At 41.1% G+C, this 22964-nt stretch overlaps 1 protein-coding gene across 6 annotated transcripts in view; it reads right to left on the bottom strand.

The window, feature by feature from the left end:
• The window catches only part of LOC133044846 (cyclic AMP-dependent transcription factor ATF-7), a 91463-nt gene that overhangs the window by 10174 nt on the left and 58325 nt on the right, over positions 1-22964 (bottom strand). For 5 of the 6 annotated variants that reach the window (XM_061126650.1, XM_061126681.1, XM_061126659.1 and 2 more), the window contains 8 exons: positions 19227-19323; positions 14482-14600; positions 10390-10527; positions 6097-6254; positions 4967-5066; positions 4324-4437; positions 3597-3749; positions 508-705 (listed from right to left, as the gene is read on the bottom strand). In XM_061126650.1, coding sequence (XP_060982633.1) covers positions 508-705; positions 3597-3749; positions 4324-4437; positions 4967-5066; positions 6097-6254; positions 10390-10527; positions 14482-14600; positions 19227-19323 — 1077 coding nt within the window. The remainder of the gene's footprint in view (positions 1-507; positions 706-3596; positions 3750-4323; positions 4438-4966; positions 5067-6096; positions 6255-10389; positions 10528-14481; positions 14601-19226; positions 19324-22964) is intronic. The other variant, XM_061126689.1, reaches the window with a different exon arrangement.

Genomic DNA, 22964 nt, shown 5'->3' with positions numbered 1-22964 from the left:
ATATCTGGATTATAACTGTTCTATTTGTACTTGTGTGGTTTTTTTTCTTTTCTTTTTTTAAGCGAAAGAAAGCTCATTCGGGGAAGAAACACACTTCATAGACAGAGTTAGGCCATCTCAGAAGGTCAGAGAGGCCTTTCTTTCTTTTATTAAGCTGCCTCTGGACAAATACTTTCCCTCTAGGTGTTCCACTACCCGGCAGATTTTACTGATGAATTAACAGAGCACCCTGGGGCACTTCATCTATTTTCCTTCATCCTAAAGGGTCTATGGATGACTCATTCTGTAGCAGACTTGGGATTAGATGGTGAGTGAACTTTCCAGTCCCCAGGGAAGAGATTTCAAGTCTGACTGGTAAGACATTCTTTCTGTATTCTTCCTGGCATATGTTCTGAATCCATCTTAATTGAAAGAATTATCATCTTCTACTATATTGTCCCACTTTCTCATGATTCAACATCACTTTCCAGATTCAACAATCCTAATAAACACCCAGGACCCACTCACACTCAGCTGAATGTTCTGAGAAGTGAGTTCCTCAGCCTTCTTCTCTAGGGAGGACACCCACAGCTTCCGCTTTTGACGGCAGCGGGAGGCTGCAGCCCGGTTACGCTCCAGAAAGCGCTGTCGCCGCTCATCTGGATCTTCATCAACTGTCCGCCGACGTCGACCTCCAGTACTAGGAGTGGGTTGGGCTGGTGAGACCTGTTGCCCAGAAGGAAGAGTTACTTGAAGGGAATGTCAATCCTTTCCAAATTAAACCTGATGTAAGATCTGGCAAAGATCTGGTTAAAGGATCTACCAGCCTGTCACCATAGCAAGTCTCACTATGGCCCTTAGCTTCTCTTTTGCAGTAGTTCCTCATTCTGCCTCCTGTTCCCTTTCAGTCTTCTCAGTTCCATACTTAGACAAAATAAGTTTGAAACTCTGATTATTTCTGAGACAGACAGACAAAAATGAAACTAGGATCATTTTTTGTTTCTTAACAGGAAATATGGTGCGCAGGGAAATTATAATCAGGGGAAGTGTCAGGAGAACTTTCAGGGAGACTGTGGGATAAAAAATTGGAGAATTACTGATTTGGCCAAGCAATATAGACAAACAACTGCATGCTGTAAGTTCCAGAAAAGGAGAAGAGATTTTACCATCAGTGAGATATGAGCTATCATGGAGATATATATGAATTAGCAAATTCTTTTTTGCTGTACCATGAGGCTTGAGGGATCTCAGTTCCCTGGGCAGGGACTGAACCTGGGCCCTGGCAGTGAAAGCCTGGAATCTTAACCATTAGGCCACCAGGGAACCCCTGGTATATTCTTTTTATTTATAATCAGTCATTAATCATCCCAACAATGTCCCTGCTTCCTGCTTTGTTTGTTCTGTTTGTTTTTAAAAAGAAAAACATTTTTTTTTTTAAAAAGAAAAACATTTAAAAATCCCTTTACAAGTTGGTGATTTAAGACCATCTTTTTATTTTTTTAAGTTTTTGTTGAATTTACTGCAATTTAGTTTTTTTTTTTTTTCAAATGTTTCTTTGGTCTCGAGGAATGTGGGAACTTAGCTTCCAGACCAGGGATCAAACCTGCACCCCTTGCATTGGAAGGTGAAGTCTTAACCACTGGACCACCAGGGAAGTCCCTGAGACCATTTTTAAAAAAAAAAAAAATTTATTTATTTTTGGCTGTGCTGGGTCTTTGTTGCTATGCGTGGGCTTTCTCTATCTGTAGTAAGTGGGGTCTACTCGCCCCTTGCTTTCTGAGGGCTTCTCATTATGGTGACTTCTCTTGTGGAGCATGGGTTTTACGGTACTCGGGCTTCAGTAGTTGTAGTGCACAAGCTCAGCTGACCCATGGCATGTGGGATCTTCCCAGGCCAGGGATCAGATGGGTGTCCCTTGCATTTCAAGGTGGATTCTTAAACTACTGGACCAATGGGGAAGCCCTTATCTTTTATTTTTAAACTTTAGGCTGATGTCTCTTGTTTCTAAAGCACTTTTGAATCATCTTCCTTTTCTGTTAGCTGGTATGTATTCAAAGAAGATAGACCAATCTTATAATAATGGCCAAAATTAAAATATAGAAAGGTCAACCATCTGTATAAAAGAAACTATGTAATGTAAAACAATGCCAAAAATAAATTCTTCCTGAATCTGTTGCTATTACAGAACATCTATATTGGTAGTTTCCCAATGCCAGAGCTCAAATCAGGTACATGAGGATAAACATAAACTCATAAGAAAACAGAATCTTATTCTACTTCAGGCTCTACTGAATCATAGTCTCCAGTAATATGGGTAATGAAGAGCTAATTTTAATTATTTAGATTAATAGTCTCTCCCCCAAAAGAAAAAAAGTGAAGAAATTTCAAACTCATTTTAATGAGCTACAGGCCTTGGGGTTGCTGCTTCTCACTGTACTAAGGGAAGTTTACACAGATTCTCCTGTGATTTTCAAGTTGCTCTTTGTCCTGAGCTAACTGGTACACATGTAAGGACTAGTGATTGAGGAGGAGAATGGGAAAAAGGAAATGATGGATTCCTATTCTCTCATAGGCAACTTAATAATACATGCAGGGAATGGAGGTAAGAGAATAGACCAAGAGAAACATGGGAAGAAGAAGGAGGAAAGGAATTAGTGGTAACTAAAAATGAAGTCATGTCATTTCCTCAAGGGGAAGCAGCACAGTTTGGGCAAGGGGGCTGCTGCTTTACCATTTCTAGAAGGGACTGGCACCAGAAGTGGTTACAGGAAGGTGGGCAGGCTTAGCTTCTAACAAGAAAACTCAAATGAAAGCTTTTGTTGTTGGCCAAGCTTTAAGGCAGCATATGGTCATTAAATGTTAGGACATGTGGTGGTAACTGATGAAGCAGGTGGTGACATCAGGAAAAGGGGATGGGCCACAGATGTAACTCTACAAACTGCCATCAGGTTGCTGTCACCTAACCCGTACAGACAGTACGGAACCAAGGCTCACTCAGTTTCCAGAGAAACAGTAAGACTGAGGACTCCTTGAAAAAAAGGAATTGGGCTTCTAAAGAAGATCTCTCTGGCTTTTTTAAGACTTTAATTTCTCCTGATAAAGAGAGATTAAATTGATAAGGAAAAAGTGTTTTTCGGGGTATGTTTGTTTACTGAGCCATCTTAATGCTGTGACATCATATTTTATTAATATATTGTTAGTATCTGATTTTTGTATAATCAGTTAAGTTTTTTGGGGGGTTGGTGGGGGTTAAGATAGGAGAGACTAGAGACTCTGTTGTATAAAGTAGCTTGAAATGAGGTTCTGTCACATTTTAGAGGGTTCTGCAGATAGAGCACTCACATGTAGAAATAACAAAAAAGCAGAAAACAAAAACTGAGACCTCCTCTGTGGCAGTTCTGCATTATCCAGTCTGTTTGCATTTTATCTAACAAAAGGATGGATGAAGCAGAGTGCATTTTGCTACTGTCAAACTGTCAACAAGAAACAAAATGCAAGTCGAAGCCCAGAAGGCTGAAATCCATTCCTCCTTCATTTTCCTGCTCCTTGAAAAAACAAGATATGACTTAAAGAGTAATAGCGACAAGCTGGTTCCCCCTTCCAAGGGTCTAACTGACCTGTGGCTGGGCAGGGGATGGGGCGTCAGGGTGCTGGATGAGGATCTGGCTTTGCTCTGGACGGGCTGTCACCATGGTGCTGGCAGTCCCCACCACCATTCCACAACCACCATTGATTGAGGAGACTTGGTGGGTTAGGGTAGCTTTTAGTCTCTGTGGTAAAAGATAAGAAAAAATAGCTTGTCAAGGGTGAGATTTTATTAAGGGTGAGAAAAGTGGGTTTAGATTTTATTACTGGCCTTACAGACAAAATTCCCACACTGATTTTCCCTTAACAAAGGGATTAAAAGAAAATGACATAGAGAGAGTGCACATGACCCCTAAAATACCTATTCTGTTCCCTCACTATCATCCTGGGCACAGTTGGAGGGTGGGGGTTGTTGAAGCAATAGTGTCCAGATGAAAGCTCTACCCTGGAACCTGGCCAGGGGCTGGTTACGCAGTTATTCACCTCTTGGCCAGCTCTCCTGCCCACTCATCCACCCTCCATCTGTCACCCTGGAACTAAAACAGCAAGAGTTCCATCCAAACAATCTGTGCTGCTTCTTTTCACTGCCATGGCCTATGTACCAGGCTCTAAAGGTGGAAGAGAGGAGATACGAGTCATGAATCAGGGTCTATTCTTCTCCAGACCCCACAACTGGGTAGGTCTTTTAGCTCTGCAAGCCCCAGAAGATACCACTTCTTTCAGAAGGGCCAGCATTGCTCCAGGTTGGGATGTACTCACCATCTTGGCTTCTGATGGCATAGGGGGGCCAGAGGGAGAAATGGAACCACTGCTGTTAACTGGTGGGCCAGGGATACCAGGAATGTTGGGCACCATAGAGACAGGTCTGGCCAGCTGGACCAAGAGAAGGAAGAAAAATCAGAAGGGAACATAATGCTATTAGTGGGGTAATAGCTTCCCCAAATGAAGCGCTTTTGAGGCTGGCACATTAGGGCCTGTACTATGCACCCTGCCCATGGGGCATGCAGAAAGTCTGGGAAATACCTTCCCTCATGGAGCACCACAGGATAAGGGATCTACTCCTTCAGTGCTGTGACAGTTTCTATGGGAAAGGGTGAGGCTTTATCTTGAGGAAAGTGGTGGGCAATTTGTGAGGTAGTTAGTGCCAAGTGAAATAAGCCAATCAGCAGGTTGGCAAGATCAATTCCTAGACCAGGAGCCAACGGTCCAGATGAGCCTTTGTCTAGTGTTCCATAGTGCTGGATTGGCAGAGGTTAGTGAAAAGTATGGGCAGGCTGCCATGCTCAACTAATACAGACCAGAGCCCATGTTTCCCTGGGGCTCATGTGTGTTTACGAGCACTCAGGTGGAAGGGAGCGCTTCACGTGTTGGTAGGGTTGGCTGCCCTAACTACAGAGCTCACCGATATAACAGAAGGCATCTGTACTGGAGGCCCTGGCAGCATAGGCATGGTCTGTCCATTAGCAAGATGCATGACGAGAGGGAGGGAGCCGGTGGGAGACCTACAGAAGATATGAAGTGAAATGCTCACAATACAGACCCTTTTGCCAATGATCTTCCTCCTGTAATTACAGCAGATTTCCCAGTCTTTTCTAGTTATGGTAACACTGTAAAATGTTGACACCCTCATGATGGCAGATAAAGCAGGGAATACTACTTACCTTACCTTATAGATGGAGAGAAATGGCAAGATCTTTACACCTTGCAAATTAAGCAAACACCACTGAATTCAAGTGGGAGGGAAGCTAACTATTGAGTTTAGAACAAATAAATAAACATTCCTACCACTGGCATGTAAAACTCTGTGCTGCCTTAGACAAGGACTATTTCTACCAAAGTTGCCATTTTGCAAAGCTGAATTATGTCATATGATAGCCAAATCTGAGTAAGTTATTCCCGTTCCTTTCCATGTTTTGTTCTACTCTGTCTAAGAAGGAAGCCATCCCTTTGTATTTTCCTTAATGGGTCTAGAAAACAATAAGATTTCAGAGGCTGAAGCCTGACAACAACCTCTTAAACCCATGGGTACCTGGAGACAGGATCTTAAGTCATCCCATTAGGAAATCTGCATGGGCCATGCTAGGAGTGAAGACAAATAGACAGACAAAATTAGGAATAGCAAAGACCAAGAACCTTAACTGGGACTGAGGGGAACAACCAGACTTAAAAAAAGATGACTTAATGGGTTTCAGCCCCTCATTCAGTAGTTCCTCCATAAACTTCTATAAAATAGAGGCCAAGAACTAAATATTTACTTCCCTGTGTGACCTCAACCACTAAAGTTCGAAGGATTCTTTTAGGCTGAATAAGTATTAAACCTCCAAATTAAGGAAGTACACTCTCAAATAAATACTTGCTTGCCTACCAAAAAGGTAAAGAAGATTCTGTTTATGGGGTAAAAAAAATTCATTTTGAGACACAATTTCAGTAACTTGTTTTCCTTGATAATTCAGAAACAGTATTTTATAAAATAATTTCATACAGAAGAAAGAGATTTAAGCTTTGCTGCTTCTCCCTGCTCTCTATACTTACCCCAGTTGCCTATTGGATGGGGGAGCCTGTGTGATGACGGAGGTTGGGGAAGGAAGAGTTGGGTGAAGTGGATCATAGCCCAAATGGAGAGGCAGGGAGCCAGGGCGTACGATGGTAGGCGTGGGAGTAGAGATCACAACAGGCTTTGGGGCAACATCCTGGGGAGAAGAACCAACAGATCACAAAATACTTTAAGGGGCTGCTTATAGGGAAATACAGAGCTGGTAAAATCTAGTATAAATTTATTGGAAAGAGCACTCAGGCTACTAAGGTAAGTTATGACCTGATTCCATGGTGATCATGGATCCCTCACCCATTCAGAAGGATTGCTGAGTTAAGACCTTTGGTTATCTCCCTTCCAGGGATAATGGCGATATGAGTGGGATGACAGTTGGAAGACCACTTGAAATCTCTGTAGAAGCATTACAGTATCATATAAATTCTAAGGAGTGATATAATTTTTGTTTGTTTTGAGGCCATGCTGTGCAGCATGTGGGATCTTAGTTCCCCAACCAGGGATTGAACCTGCACCCCCTGTAGTTAGTGGAAGCATGGAGTCTTAACCACTGGACCAAAAGGGAAATCCCAGGAGCATTATAATTTTTCATGATCTAGGTACTTTCATTCTAAACTTGATGCTCAAGTGTCCACTGATCTCTAATGGGAAAAGACAAGTATAAGACTGGTGATAAGGCAATCCAGTATCTCCTATAGACCCCTTAAAAAAAAGGCTATGGACATTTGAATAATGACCATATTGTGATAAAACAAACTGCTTCCCATTGTTAACTCATTAGGATCTTAGACTGCCAGTGCCCACGGTGGCCCTGAAAACCTCTTTAAGCAGCTTCTAGGACCTGGCTGCTGCTGGAAAGAGGAGGAGTGGAGGACAGCTGCAGTGTTTATGGAGGGGATAGTTTTGAGATGCTAGCAAACTAGTTTTGGAGGAAGGTTAAGATGAGGTACAGATGCTCTATCCACAGTGGATACTAAATAATCACAGGTAGCACAGTAGAGACTGGAAGGGGGCAAAAGGAGACTCCTGAGGTTCTGATAGTATTTTCAAGGTGTTGGTTATATACACTGTAAACTTTGTGAAAATTCAGTAAGCTGTATACTTACAATTTCTGCACTTTTCTGTATGTGTACTATATTTAAATAAATTTATTAAAAATAATATCTCACAAAGTGTTTGCTTTAAAAAGTAACACTAAGAATTCTGATAAATATTTCCTTTGAATCACTAAAAAATGTTCCTATGGGAAGATTTTTTTTCTAAATGGTTGAATGTTCAATGTATGAATTATGTGATCTTTCATTTTCACTTATTAATTGAAGTAGTACAACATACATGATCTAGTACAATATACATATAGTAAAGTATATAAATTTAAAGGATAAAACAAAACTATATATGCAAACTAAAAACAAAGCCCATTTTTAGCACCCCAGAACATTCTTCTGTGTTCCTTCCTAATTCATATCTTCCCTCAAGAGGTAAAGGGTTTCCTCCAATTAAAAATAAATAAATTGAATAAAAAAAAAAGAGGCAAAGAGTTTGAAGATGAATTCTATCATCTTCAAATAGTTTTGCCTCTTCTTTACTTTTTCTTCTTGGCTATATGGCATGTGGGATGTCAGTCCCCCAACCAGGGATCAAACCCGTGCCCCCTACATTGGGAGCTCAGAGTCTTAACCAACAGATGCCAGAGAAGTCCCAGTTTTGCCTCTTCTTGAATCTGATGTAAATGGCTTCACATGGTATGTACTTTTGTGTCTAAAATTTGTTGTTGTTGTTGTTCAACATAATGTCCACATTGCTGTATATATCACTAGTCTATTCTTTTTTAATGCCATGTGGTATTCCATTTTTAAAATATACCACCATTTATTTATTCTCTTGTTGAAAGACCTTTAGACTGCTTCCAGTTTTTTGACTACTAGGAATATTAATTAAATTGAAGAAAGTGGGGAAAACCACTAGACCATTCGTGTATGACCTAAATCAAATCCCTTATGATTATACAGTGGAAGTGAGAAATAGATTTAAGGGACTAGATCTGATAGACAGAGTGCCTGATGAACTATGGATGGAGGTTGTACAGGAGACAGGAATCAAGACCATCCCAAAGAAAAAGAAATGCAAAAAGGCAAAATGGTTGTCTGAGGAAGCCTTACAAATGGCTGTGAAAAGAAGAGAAGTAAAAAGCAAAGAAGAAAAGGAAAGATACAAGCATCTGAATGCAGAGTTCCAAAGAATAGCAAGGAGAGATAAGAAAGCCTTCCTCAGCAATCAATGCAAAGAAATAGAGAAAAACAATAGAATGGGAAAGACTAGAGATCTTTTCAAGAAAATTAGAGATACCAAGGGAACATTTCATGCAAAGATGGGCTCAATAAAGGACAGAAATGGTATGGACCTAACAGAAGCAGAAGATATTAAGAAGACGTGGCAAGAACACACAGAAGAACTGTCCAAAAAAGAGCTTCACGACCCAGATAATCACAATGGTGTGATCACTCACCTAGAGCCAGACATCCTGGAATGAGAAGTCAAGTGGGCCTTAGGAAGCATCACTACGAAAAAAGCTAGTGGAGGTGATGGAATTCCAGTTGAGCTATTTCAAATTCTAAAAGATGATGCTGTGAAAGTGCTGCATTCAATATGTTAGCAAATTTGGAAAACTCAGCAGTGGCCACAGGACCAGAAAAGGTCAGTTTTCATTCCAATCCCAAAGAAAGGCAATGCCAAAGAATGCTCAAACTACCGCACAATTGCACTCATCTCACAACGCTAGTAAAGTAATGCTTAAAATACTCTAAGTCAGGCTTCAGCAATACGTGAACTGTGAACTTCCAGATGTTCAAGCTAGTTTTAGAAAAGGCAGAGGAACCAGAGATCAAATTGCCAACATCTGCTGGATCATCAAAAAAACAAGAGAGTTCCAGAAAAACATTGATTTCTGCTTTATTGACTATGCCAAAGCCTTTGACTGTGTGGATCACAATAAACTGTGGAAAATTCTGAAAGAGATGGGAATACCAGACCACCCGACTGCCTCCTGAGAAATCTGTTTGCAGGTCAGGAAGCAACAGTTAGAACTGGACATGGAACAACAGACTGGTTCCAAATAGGAAAAGGAGTACGTCAAGGCTGTATACTGTCACCTTGCTTATTTAACTTGCATGCAGAGTACATCATGAGAAACACTGGGCTGGAAGAAGCACAAGCTGGAATCAAGGTTGCCAGGAGAAATATCAATAACCTCAGATATGCAGATGACACCACCCTTACGACAGAAAGTGAAGAAGAACTAAAGAGCCTGGTGAAAGTGAAAGAGGAGAGTGAAAAAGTTGGCTTAAAGCTCAACATTCAGAAAACTAAGATCATGGCATCCAGTCCATCACTTCATGGCAAATAGATGGGGAAACAGTAACAGACTTTATTTTTTTGGCCTCCCAAATCACTGCAGATGGTGATTGCAGCCATGAAATTAAAAGACGCTTACTCCTTGGAAGGAAAGTTATGACCAACCTAGACAGCATATTAAAAAGCAGGAGACATTACTTTGTCAACAAAGGTCCGTCTAGTCAAGGCTATGGTTTTTCCAGTGGTCATGTATGGATGTGAGAGTTGGACTATAAAGAAAGCTAAGCACCAAAGAATTGATGCTTTTGAACTGTGGTGTTGGAGAAGACTCTTGAGAGTCCCTTGGACTGCAAGGAGATCCAACCAGTCCATCCTAAAGGAGATCAGTCCTGGGTGTTCATTGGAAGGACTGTTGTTGAAGCTGAAAGTCCAATACTTTGGCCACCTGATGCGAAGAGCTGACTCATTTGAAAAGACCCTGATGCTGGGAAAGATTGAAGGTAGGAGAAGGGGATGACAGAGGATGAGATGGTTGGATGGTATTACCGACTCAACGGACATGAGTTTGGGTGAACTCCAGGAGCTGGTGATGGACAGGGAGGCCTGGCGTGCTGTGGTTCAGGGGTTGCAAAGAGTCGGACACAACTGAGTGACCGAACTGAACTGAACTGATGAATACAACCGCTATGACCATCGTTATATACTTCTTTTGGTGGACATATGCACTAATTTCTCTTCCATACAGACTTAGAAGTGGAGTTGCTGGGTCAGAGAATAGGTGTAATTTATATAAATCCTCTAAACAATTAACATTTATTTAAATCTAATCAATCCTTCTGTATCACACTATGTTTATACCACTATAGCATCAAAACATCATCTATCAATTCAAGTTTCAGATGACTCTTGGTAAACAGCTTTACCTTCTCCTTAAGTGGTGGGGAGCAGGGGCTAGAGGCAGGACTCTCAGGAGGGGATGAGTCTACCTCCACTGGCTCTTCTTCTTTGATTTTGATGTCTGGTGTAGAAGGCAGAGACATGTCAAGGGGCCCAGAAGCAGCCTGTTAAAAAAGAGAAATGAGCATAGTTCAATCCCATGATTCCTTTCAGGTTTAATCTATATCTTCCCAGTTAAAAGATGAGGGACTATACTTCTAAGTTCAATCCTTGGTCAAAGTACCAAACTGAAAGTCAAAGAAATGTGGAACCCAGGATTTACACACAACTCTGGTCAAATCCTTTAACTTCTCAGGGTTTCTGTTTCCCAATTATAAAATGAAGTTATTTATAGCTGCCTAACCATGGATAAATACTGAAAAAGATTCTGAAAGCAGGGGAAAAAAAACCTTAGAATGCCTATGAAGACCCTGAAAGGAGAAAATACAAAGATGTCATTTATCCATCAAATACTATGATTATTTTTCAGGAAAGTACAACGATTCCTGAATCCAGTGCCTTCCTATTCTCAACCAGTTCTGTTGGCTACTAGAGAGCTGTGAACACGTTTTCTGACAATCAGAATGACTAGGTTACCCAATTATCAAACACAAACAAAATAAAATTGGCTATTAAAGTACTGTCAATGAAACAGGAACTGTCTTTTCTGGGAACTCTCCATGCCTGATGGTGTTCTCACCCCAAAATCTGGTGCTAGAGGCTAGAAGTTAGGAAGATAGGGTTTTGGGGTAACAAAGAAAGGAAAGGCTGATCATTTGATCAGTGAAAGAAACTAGAACTTGGTCCTAGGGGCAGGACCGGAGAAAACCAGAAGGGAAAGAGTACTTTTCTGGCAGTGGTGCAATCACCTCACAGAACTGGGGAGCCGTAAGTGGCTTTGAAGAGAACAATAAACCATCTAAGATGACCCTGATACTGCACCACAATAGGGAGGCTGGCATTGCAGTTCAGTTTCATGACAAAGTGGATTCTTTGTTCTATTCTTCCCACATCCTAGGCTGCTTGGTGAAAGAGGAGCTTGTTTTTAATTTATCCCTTGCTATCTTAATCACTAGAAATTCTGGTATTTGAGAAAATTGAAGATAATCTGGTATCTACTACATTAGAGAAGGTGGTAATGGTTCTTTCTCTCCAATCTGATAAGGATGAGCAACAGCAAAGATGGTTTCAGTTTCTGCCCTCATTTTTTCCTACACCGATGTCAGGTCCAACTGGGCTAATTCTTGGATCCCTGAAGTCAGAGGGTGGTGGGAAGGAGAGGCCTCTAAGTAAATACAACCACAAGTTTAAAATCTCCTAGGGGCACCTCCTAGAAAAGTTGCGGTTCAGAGGTTTTGGGCTCATAAAACACTCCTGGAGATGATTTTCCACTGAGCCTATGCTTCTCATCAAGAAGAGGTGAAGACCACCCCTGACCAAGCAAGAAGAAACACTAAGAGAGGCCCAGTGAGTACAGGCCTGACTAACTGTGTTAACTGAGCTAAAAGGGCAGTGGAAAAGACTTGGAGCCTTTAAAAGGAGGCTAATTTTCTTGAATTTCCCTATAATGAGTTTGGTTTAAAATACTTCACAACCTGGTGGAAACAGTTTGACTGATTTCTTTGTTTGCGGGGAGGAAGAAATGACAGGGAGGATGAAGTAGGGAAACTGTAAAATAGAATTATACCACATAGATTGTAAGCAACTGATTGATAAAAAGAATGATGAGCAGACCATGGCAAGTTCTGCCATTTGAAATGAGAACTACAAGTATATGCCACTGAGTTTCCCCCACTTTCTTTTAATATGTGGGAGATAACAGGAAATGAAGATGATAGAAAGCTATAGAACTTCGAAAGACCCCCAGTGATAGGAACACTTCATTCTTATAATTTAAGACGGATGGAAAAATTGTGCACAAACTCTTTTGATTTACCTGCTGATAGCTTATAGTGAATGGTGTCGGATTTGTGGCTTCCAGAGGAGAGAATTTCGATCCGGGGCCAGAGACAAGGCTTGATCACTCAGAGCTTTTATGTAGCAGAAGTTTTATTACAGTGAAAAGAGACAGCTTCTGACATAGACATCAGAAGTGGGCAATGAGTGCCTCAATCACTAGTTTGGGTGGGGCTTTATATACTTTTTCAATTGGTACCAACAATAGATCAAAAGAGTATCTTCAGGTTGTAAAGGTCTTATCAGACCCACTCCCACAACATAATCTTTTTTTTTTTTATTAGTTGGAGGCCAAACACAACATAATCTTAAAATAATAGGATTAGTCAGAAGGTTTCTGTTAAGGAGAAACATGTCTTCAAGAAAGATACATTGTTGTTATATAATGATTATATACTATATACAGAGTTTAAGGAAAAACATACCATTGAGCAAGATGTGCTGTTTTGTTGTGTAATCCTTAGCTCTGGACTTAAAGAAAGTTGGTCTCAGTAGAAACAGATTGTTGCCACAACAACTCAGAGCTTTCTTCAAGGGCCCTGGTCTCCTTATCGACCAACCTAAGAATAAACTCTCTCACTGCTATCTCCCTCTTAGAGGGAAAGAGTCCTCCCTGGAAATTTTTGCTTAAGTCTTGGCTTTCCTGTATTTTGATGGGATTCCATGCCTCACTGCACCCTGCAATTATGGGAGGTACATGTGTTAATATGTATATGTTCTGAGACAGAGATATTGGAATTTTTTCTGAATTATTATGGAACACAGATCTGATTTTAAGTAGTGACTAATAACCCAGAATTATAATTCCAAAATAGAGTAAACTCTGACTTTTTCTTTTGCCCCCAAACCCCTTATTCCATGGAAACTATTTTTCTTTGACTCTGCTTCTTGAACTATTTCCTCTGATCTTCCAAACTAAAGGATTCTTTAGGGATCTTGAATATAAAGGTTAAAATCAGGATCACAGCATCTCAGAATCTGAAGTGATTCCAATATTTTAATCCTCTCCGCAATATCTATCCTAAGGAATCTCCATATAATTGGACATACCTTGTGATAGCTTCCTATCCTGGTCCTATTTCTACTTCTGGGCCACACAGAGTAAGTTTAACTCCTCTCTTACACAAAAACTCTTCAACTATTTGAAGACTGCAATTTTGTTCCAATAAAATTTCTTTTCACACTTCCCTAGTGGTTCAGTGGTTGACTCCACGTTCCCACTGCAGGGGGCACGGGTTTGATCCCTGGTTGGTGAACTACCATCCCAATGCCACTGCTGCTGCTAAGTTGCTTCAGTCGTTTCCAACTCTGTGTGACCCCATAGATGGCAGCCCACCAGGCTCCTCTGTCCATGGGATTTTCCAAGCGAGAGTACTGGAGTGGGTTGCCATTGCCTTCTCCCCCCAGTGCCACTGGGTGTGGCCAAATCAAAATAAGAAAATAAAACAGGAGACAAGTATCATCCTTTCTATGCAATAAAATATATATACATGTGTATGCAGGAAAAAAATTTAAAAAAAAAATCGGTTTCTTTAAATGTTCCCAAAGTCACCTAATTTCTGGTTCTTTCACCATCCTGGCTGATCTCCTTTGAAAGGCTTTTAAGAACATCCTTCCTTAAGCTTAATGTTTTGACTATTACTACAGTTACTTGGAGGTAGGAGTTACATACACTGAAACAAAGAGTCAAAATTCAGTAAACGTCTACTGATTGGCTGACTGAATAAAACAATCCAGGTGAGAAGTCTGATTAGCTCAGGAAAGAGTGGGATTTGGTTTAAAAAAAAAATCATTATATAACAAAATTTGAGTAATTTGTACTTTTTTTAAAACATCTTCAACATATTCAGAACAAAAATAATTTTAAAAATAGATTACTGAACAATGTCCACTGGAAGGGCAAGAAAACTGGTTTTTGATGAAGACCCAACACTTGTGCTTATCCATCACCTGGACCCCCTGAAGACTTGAATGGCTGACAAGGATAAGTGAGTATTATCTGGTTCTACAGAACCAAGCCCATAATTTGTTGCTTTAACCAATTATGCAAATTATCCCAGGGCACAGTGCAAGTTGCCTAGATCTGAACACCACCAGTTTTTTACCAAAGTCCCGCCTCTTGCCTTTTTTTCATCTTCATCTGCAGCTTTTTTGAATTCATGTTCAAAGGAGCTAGCTAGTTCATTGAAGAGTCCCACCTCTTCACAGTTCTTCAGGAATCGAGTTGGAGTAGGAGTTTGATCTGTAGACATGAAAAGAAAAGGAACCTTTATTTTAGTTTTGATCGGAAATTAAAACTAGAGAGCACATCAAGAACACATTTTTATTCTTCTGTCTGGAAAGAATCTCTGTGTTTAGGCAAATTTGTTTTTATGGAGCACTAGTAAGTAAAGACTGGTGTTAGGCCACCAGAGGGTGTCTGTGCTGTGTTGCCTCAAGGCCAGCAGAGGGACGACAGAACAATGTTTCATTGTGTGACTATCTATATGCAACCACCTTTCTCTCAGAGGCTGGTTTTAGCTCCCTCACCCCCAAAACAAAACAAAACTGCCCACCCAGGTGGAGTCTGTGAAACTTCTAGGTCGGAAAATCAAGTACAATTAAGTGACATTTTCTCTTTACACTTATTCTCTGCTAGGTCTGAAGTGAGTAGGTGTGAGCAGATGGACACTAAAATCTGATGAGGAGAAGAGACTGAGGATCAGATGGCTGAGTCTACTTGCTAAAGCTACCAAGTAAGAAATAGTGCCTCGTTTTTCAGTTGTCACTAAGGTAAGAGTCTGTTACCTTCTTGAAGGCATTCCAGGCACATCTAGGGGCTGGGGAGCAAGACAGCAAGATTGTGAGCTAGAAAAGGAAACTGCAAACAATAGACCTCATTGCATGGAGACCTGGGACCAAGAGCAAATTCCGGAAACCAGGATATTTGGATTTAGATTTGCCAGCCAAAATATCCTCTCAGAGGCTGCACAAATCTTTCCTCAGCACACTGCCTCTGCCCTTGGGAAGAGGAAGGCTCTGGGTAACCCACGGGAACTTTTCAAGCAACTTGAATTTTAGATTTGAGCTTCTCTCTCCCCATCCTGTTTTTCTAGTTTTCCTCTCTTGCGTGCTAAGTTGCTTCGGTCATGTCTGACTCTGTGTGATCCTATGGACTATAGTCCGCCAGGCTCTTCTGTCCATGGGATTCTCCAGGCAAGAATACTGAAGTGGGCTGCCATGCCCTTCTCTAGGGAATCTTCCTGACCCAGGAATTGAACCTGCATCTCTTATATCCCCTGCAATGACAGGTGGGTTCTTTACCGCTAGTGCCACCTGGGAAGCCCCTTTTCTCTCTTAGGCCAGTTGAATCTTGTTCTCTGGTCCTAACTCTATTATGACGGTTTTCCTTGCAGTGCTAATCACCTCAGGGATTCATCTCATATTCCAAACCACTAAACCGAATGATAGGGATAGAACAATGTTTAAACAATATTTTAAGGAGTGAGACCTGGGGCTAAAATCACTCCTCCTAGCATGATCAGTTGGGAATAGTCCAGTGGGATTTTCCATGGAAACAACATAACCTTTTTTTTTTTTTTAATTTAAACAAAACCTCTTCTGAATCAGAGTGTTTGGAAAACTTACCACTAACCTCCCAAAATAGTTTTAAAAGGTTCTCTGGCAGCTTTGGTTGGCCAACGATAAAGCCACTTTCCCTCCATCCCCGGGTGAGTGGAGGTAATATTCCCTTATACTTAGAGAGTACTTCAGTAAGGGCACATAAAAAAATCACAACTCCAGTGGAACAGGACAGGGCAGCTAAGGGCATGGTTACAGCAGAAGAGGGCCTTTTGGATATCTGATCTGAGGCTCATATAAACTTTTCCCATTCTTGAACAAACAGCCAGAAAATGTACATAAGAAAATCCTTAGCTTGCTCTGATAATTCCAGAGAAATCAACAGGTGTTTATTGAATGCTTTCTGTGTTTTGCTGCTATATGTATAAACTGTGTGTACATTTGGGGGAGGGGGAGAGATAGAAGTATAGGAATTTTGGCCAAAAAGAAGATATGGTTCTTGCCATAGAGAACTAAGAGGATGTTTTTTAGTTGAGGAAATAAAATTAACTTATATAGAGAGTGTTACAGTATACAAAAGATATGTGCCATGTATGACAGAGAATAAAACTGTTACAGAAATAAAGACAAATTAAGGGCAGAGCAGTTGGAAAAGATTTCAACAAGTGGGACTTGAGCTGGGCCTTAAAGAATGGCTTCAGAGGGTAGAGGAGAGAGGAGATTAGTAGGATAAGAGGAGTCAGGCAGGTGAAGGCACAGAGAGAAGCAGGTATGGGCACCAATACATGAGGAGAAAAAGGTACGTGCAGGTCAAAAGACAATCATGTTAGGGATAAAAGTTGCATTTAAAGATGGGCAAATACCACAGGGCAAGGCTATAGAAAGCTTGAAAACCCAAATAAAAATAGCCTTAAAGTAAGAGAAAATAGGAAGATAATGACAGATTTTGAGCAGAGGACAAGAATTTCAGGAAGTCTGGCTTTTCAACAGAATGCAAGATGGATTAGAATGAGAGACCAGTCAAGGAGGCCAGCTAGGAGACTATGGAGGAATTCAAGCACACTGCTGGTGGATGACAGGAAGCACAGAAAGGAATACAGCGGTCAGAATTGAAGAAAGAATAAAGCAATACAAGATTTTGAGAATATTGATATCATTGAATATCAAAGCGGAGGAACTGGTTTTGGGGACAAAAAAAATTCCTTAACTGACAGTCACTGACATGAATATCTGAAAACAGAAACAGCCAAGTAAGTGTTCAGTAGGGGCTGAAATACACGTGAGATACCAGGTCTTAATTTGGAGATATGAGAATCACCAGACTAGATACGATAGCTGAAATGTGCAATGGGATGAATGCCCTGAAACAGAAGGCAAAGAATAACAGGAAAACATTTGATCTCTTTGGGACTGTCCTGTATCATTTTCTCTCCCCACTCATGGAGGGTGGCATAGGCATTTCCACGCATTTGGAATAACCTCTCCAGCTTGATAACTCTGCCCCAAATTTGGTGTGTGTGTTCAGTCGTTAAGTTGTGTCCGACTCTTTGCAATCTCATGGACTGTAGCATGATGGGTTTCCTTGTCCTTCACTATCTCTCAGAGTTTGTTCAAACTCATGTCCATTGAGTCGGTGATGACATCCAACCATCTCATCCTCTATTGCCCCCTTCTCCTCCTGCCCTCAATCTTTCCCAGCATCAGGGTCTTTTCCAATGAGTCGGCTCTTTGCACCAGGTGGCCAAAGTTTTGGACCTTCAGCTTCACCATCAGCCCTTCCAATGAATATTCAGGGTTGATGTTCTTGAGGATTGACTGATTTGATCTCCTTGCTGTCTAAGGGACTTTCAAGAGCCCCAAATTTACCTCTTTCATAAACTTTTTTGACCAATTTCACTTAATAATAATTCTCTGAGTACTGATGCTGTTTGTATTATTCACTTATACTTAAAATACTAAAATTTTTTCCATATATACATGCCCCAATGATAAATTTAAGTTGTGTTGCTTGCATACATGTTTATGCCCTCTCCACTCTTCCAAGGACCTTCCCCGGGCTTTCTTAAAGATCATTAATGACAATGTCCCCAACTTAAGTCTTTTTCCAGGAATTACAATTCACAAGCTACCAGCAAAGTGCCTGGTACACACAGTAGATAGTCAACAAATAACAAGGTACAGGAGATCTGTAGGGCAAGCCCCTTCCTTCATGTACAGAACTATGGGAAGAGGTTCTCTCTTTTCTCCTCTGTGTCTCAAGCAGCATTTTGGCTAGTAGTACTTAGAGAGATTGGGCTTCCCAGGTGATGCAGAGGTAAATAATACACCTGCCAATGTAGGAGATGTGGGTTTGATCCCCAGGTTGGGAAGATCCCTTGGAGGTGGAAATGGCAACCCACTCCAGTATTCTTGCCTAGAAAGTTCCATGGACAGAAGAGTTTGGTAGGCTACAGTCCATGCGGTTGCTAAGAGTCAGACATGACTGAACACGCACACACTCAGAGAAATTGTGCCTTACCTGAATTATTAACTGATACAATACAATAATCATCACAAAATTCTCCATTGGTTAAACACTGAGGTAAGCTTGCCTAACTCAGGCTAAATCAGAACCCCTTGTGGTATCAAAGAAAGAGCCCACGTTGTCTGCCTGTCTAGCTGAAGATGGCACGACAGAACTGCTGCGCTGTTTGAGAGGAGCTGCTGAGAACGCTCCCTTGAGAGCGGCACAGGTAAGCAAAACAGTGTCTCACACAGCCAGTGAGAGGTCCCAGGTCACCCAAGCTGGCTTAGAGAAGTCCCACTGACTAAGCGTCTTGTTTGCCCTCAATGGTGTCCACGGTCATAAAGGGAAGTTGAATTTACGAACTGACAACCTGCCTGCTTGGGGGAAAGCTGACACCCAGTGGAAGAGAAGCAGCCAGACTAGGTCAACTTCCTTGCTTTCTTTTGTTCACCCCTTCGCTGTGGGTAGGGAAAAATGTCAAAGGCATCTTTTGTCTGTAAATCTTTCAAAGTCTTAATAAAAAGAAGGCAAGGAGGGAACAGACTGAAAACAGCTAAGACAAAAACCTCAACACACCCACCTCAAAAACCGCAGAACCCAACCTTGTATTAAAAACTGAGAGAATGGAGGGCACAATAGAAACTTGGGAGCTTTTACTGTTCCTTTCTCCTGATTAAATGCAGATCACATAAGGGCTCTTAATGGGAGAAGGGGAGTACAGCTCCCAGTACATCTGGTCCCTGGTATTAATCTTAACTGTCTGGTGATATCAAGGCACGTGGCTTCTGGGGCAGCAAATACCTGCGATGATGACTGAGTCAGTTCGGGCTGGGCCAAATTTCAATGTCATCTCATGCTTGTGTTTATGAACTGCCAGGTGGTCCTCGTTTGTAAATCTCTGAAACAAAACAGAAACAGAGATGTGAAGAAAAAAAAAAGTGACTCAGTGCCCTTTCTAAAATGTCCTACCAAACATCCTACAGTAAGGTTGGTCCCTGGAAAGAGGGACTGGAGAGGGAATGGGAAGGAAGAAAAAAATGCAAATGATGGAAAAGGAAAGGAGATGGGTTAAAAAAGAGAAAATAGGAAAGGAGAAAATGAAGCACTAGAAATCTGGAGGAGAGGGGAAGGGGAAGACTGTAGCACCAACTGCTCTGTAATACCAGGTCCAAATGAGAGAAATGGACAGATTGTTGGTGAAGTGGGATCCAGGCAGGAGGTTCCAAATGAAAAAAACATTAAGGCTCGCTCGTAGCAAGCAAGGGGAAAATAATGTTTAATAATGATAATAAAGAAAGGAGAAGGGAAAGGCTGGGTACTAGTTGGTCATCACAAAAATATAGGAAATTCAGCTCTCCATGGTAGGGCTGAACTGGACTATTTATGAGGGGCTAACAGAGAGATAAATTATGCAGGATTAGGAGAACCATTTAACTTCCTGGCCCCTACAGTGCTGCAGCAGGCGCCTGCCCAGCTATTTGGCTCAGGGTTTTAATGAGCCAGGATGGAGCTGTAGAGGACAGAGGCCCAATGGCCAGCAGTAATGGCACACACCAGCCCCATCGGCCAAATGCTGTCTCCCTTCATCGGGCAGCCCGCCTGGGCTCCATCAGCCATAAAGGGGCCAGTGCAATGCTGTTGACTACATAATGCTAGAATAAAAATGCAAGCAAAAAAAATTTTTTTTTTTTTTTTGTTAGGGTAGGGAGAAGCCTGTAGGCAGGATGAGGGAAGGGAAAAAGGAGATGGTATGGAGATTTTATTTATTTAGGGATTTGGTGAAAGGACAATGAAAATGTGAGGCTAGGTCTGCCTCAGTTTATGACTAAGTAAGACAGGGTTACTGGACAGTAATTTATGCTCCCCCCTTTCTTTAGAAGGGGGTGGTGAAGAGAACAGATGAACAGCAGTAATTCAAAAGAATGATATCCTCAAAATTCCCTTTGAGGCTGCCTGGCCATGTTCCTTCATTAAAACATGCCTGCAACACAGTAACAGCTTGGATGCTGCAGTTTTCCACAGCTCTTTCACTAGCTAGGCTCTGAAACATGGTTCTATTTGTCTTTTTTTTCCTAAAAATAATGATTGGTTAGTCCTCTTAGATAGATACACATTTCCCCCCAAAACTATTCCTTTGGCTCTCTTGACTATTCCACAGCTCTTCTTGACTACAAACCAGTCAGGAGTTGGCTCCATCCTAGCACCTATCCAGGAAAGAAAGCAATACTGAACTGTTTAAATTTCTTTATTTTACCTAAAAGTAGCTTTCCCCACATTTTCTCTAAGCTCTATCATAACTGAAGCTTAAGACCTAAAATCCTTCCAGGCTAGGCCTACAAGCCTGAAGAGTAAAGGGAATTTTCAATTAAAAATATTAAGAATCAAGAAGTAAAACAGTCAAAAGAAGACTGTCTTAGTTTTTTCCAATGGATCCTGGACAAAACTGAACAGTGTGTGGATATTTAGCCAAGAACTTTAGTTTTCTCCATCGTTGGTTAACTTTAGGCAACATAGACATTGATTAGTTATCATAGGCATCAACTTTTTCAGTCACAGATTTTTCCCTATGGAAAGGATGGAGTGGGAAAGGGGGGAATAGTCTTTTAACCATGGGTATGACATTTCTAGGTTAAACAAATCAGTGTGGAGGGCTTGGGATTGCTGGGTATTCAGTAAAAGGAAATGAGCACAACTAGTCTACAAAAGAGGAAAAACAATCACTTTACAGGGACAGGAAGAGTAGCAGATGAAGGTATATGTTTTCAAAATGTACTGGTGATGTTATGACAATCTTTTTTCAAAAATACATTTATAGGTACTCCAAGGAAATTTTCTGTAGGTAGTTTAAAAAACTGGCACAATGTTCTAGAATACAGAAGAATGACTTTCAAGCAAAAAGTCCTTTTCTACTATCACAAATCTAGCTTACCCAAAACTGCTTGGAGAAAGATTTGAAATCTCTAGGCTTTGCTCTAGTTAGGGTCATTTGGTATTTTATTTATTATTATTTCTTTTCATTTGGTATTTTAAAAGGCAACTCCTCTTCTTGTTACAACTTTTCTACATAGCTGTGATCTGTTTGTTCTCTAGTTCTTGTTCCTCTCTGCTACACAACCCTACTCTCTTCACACCACCCTATTCCCCATTGAGCAGTTTATTTTTTTCCAAACCAATAGCTGGTGTCTGAAGAGAACTAAACGTGGCTAAAGGGATCTCCCATCCATCAGCGTCTCACAGCGTTTTGAAAACTGTGATTATAGGAAAAAATTACATCTTCATTTTCACTAAACTCTGAAATTTAGCATTCCTAATTCGTCATAGAAATTGCACATATTCTCATATTACATTACAGTTATTATTGGTATCTCAGAATAGCCTTTCTACTCATCACTACTTCAAAATTATGATAGTCACCAGACCTACCACTAGAACTTACAGACAGTATTATGCTTAAAAAAGCACATTTATTATCAATATTTTAAAAGCATTTTGATAACTGTATATTAAAAAAAATCGCTTCTTTTGTAATCCAATGTCTTTTATTTTACTGATTTAAAAATATTATTCTAAAAAAAAATATTATTCTAAGGAGGAGTTCATAGGCTTCATCAAACTGCCATTGTGGGTCAGGACACTACAAAAACTAAGAATCCTTCCGAACTAAACCAGATAGTATGCTTCACAGGAGGAGCGAAATGGCAGAAGGAGGAGCTTAAGAAGCAGGGCACTGGCACGGTTTGGCTCCAGTCATCTCTCCCTGCTATTTCTAACACAACTCTTGTATGGCCAGAGTAAGGAAGAGAATAAAAGTTTACTAAAGTTTTTTTTTTTTTTTAATGAAAGAATGTTGAGGTTTTTAAAATTTCTGGTTGTGTTGGTATTTGTTGCTGCACATGGGTTTCCTCTAGTTGCAGAGAGTGGGGGCTTCTCTCGTTGTGGAGCACAGGCTTCAGGCACATGGGTGTCAGTGGCTGTGGCCCAGGGGCTCATTAGAGATACGGCTTGAGGGCCCCAGAGCACCAGCTCTGTAGCTGTGGTGCAGGGGCTCAGCTGCTCCATGACATGTGGCATTTTCCCGGACTAGGGATCGAACCCATATTCCTGGCTTTGGCAGGTATATTCCTGTTTGCCGCACCACCAGGGAAGTCCTGAACTTTTTTTTTTTTTTTAATCAAAGTGAATGTCAATCTGGCTATTATTTTCATTGTTCCTTATATTCTCTCTTGTTATATTTAAGAGTTAACTCAAGAATTCTCTGTGAAGTGAACTGTTAGTCGCTCAGGTATTGACTGACTCTTTGCGACCCCATAGACTATAGCCCACCAGGCTTCTCTGCCCATGGGATTTTTCCAGGCAAGAATACTGGAGTGGGTAGCCATTTCCTTCTCCAGGGGATCTTCCTGATCCAAGGATTGAACCTAGGTCTCCTGCACGGCAGGCAGATTCTTTACCGACTGAGCTATGAGGGAAGCCTCTAGGTGAATCTTGAACCACATGCTTAGGAAACCATCCCTTTAAAAGCAATTTCTCAATTAAAAA

The sequence above is a fragment of the Dama dama genome, chromosome 3 (assembly GCF_033118175.1).
Source record: "Dama dama isolate Ldn47 chromosome 3, ASM3311817v1, whole genome shotgun sequence".
Classification (NCBI taxonomy): domain Eukaryota; kingdom Metazoa; phylum Chordata; class Mammalia; order Artiodactyla; family Cervidae; genus Dama; species Dama dama.
This window is presented reverse-complemented; position numbering and strand designations above follow the sequence as displayed.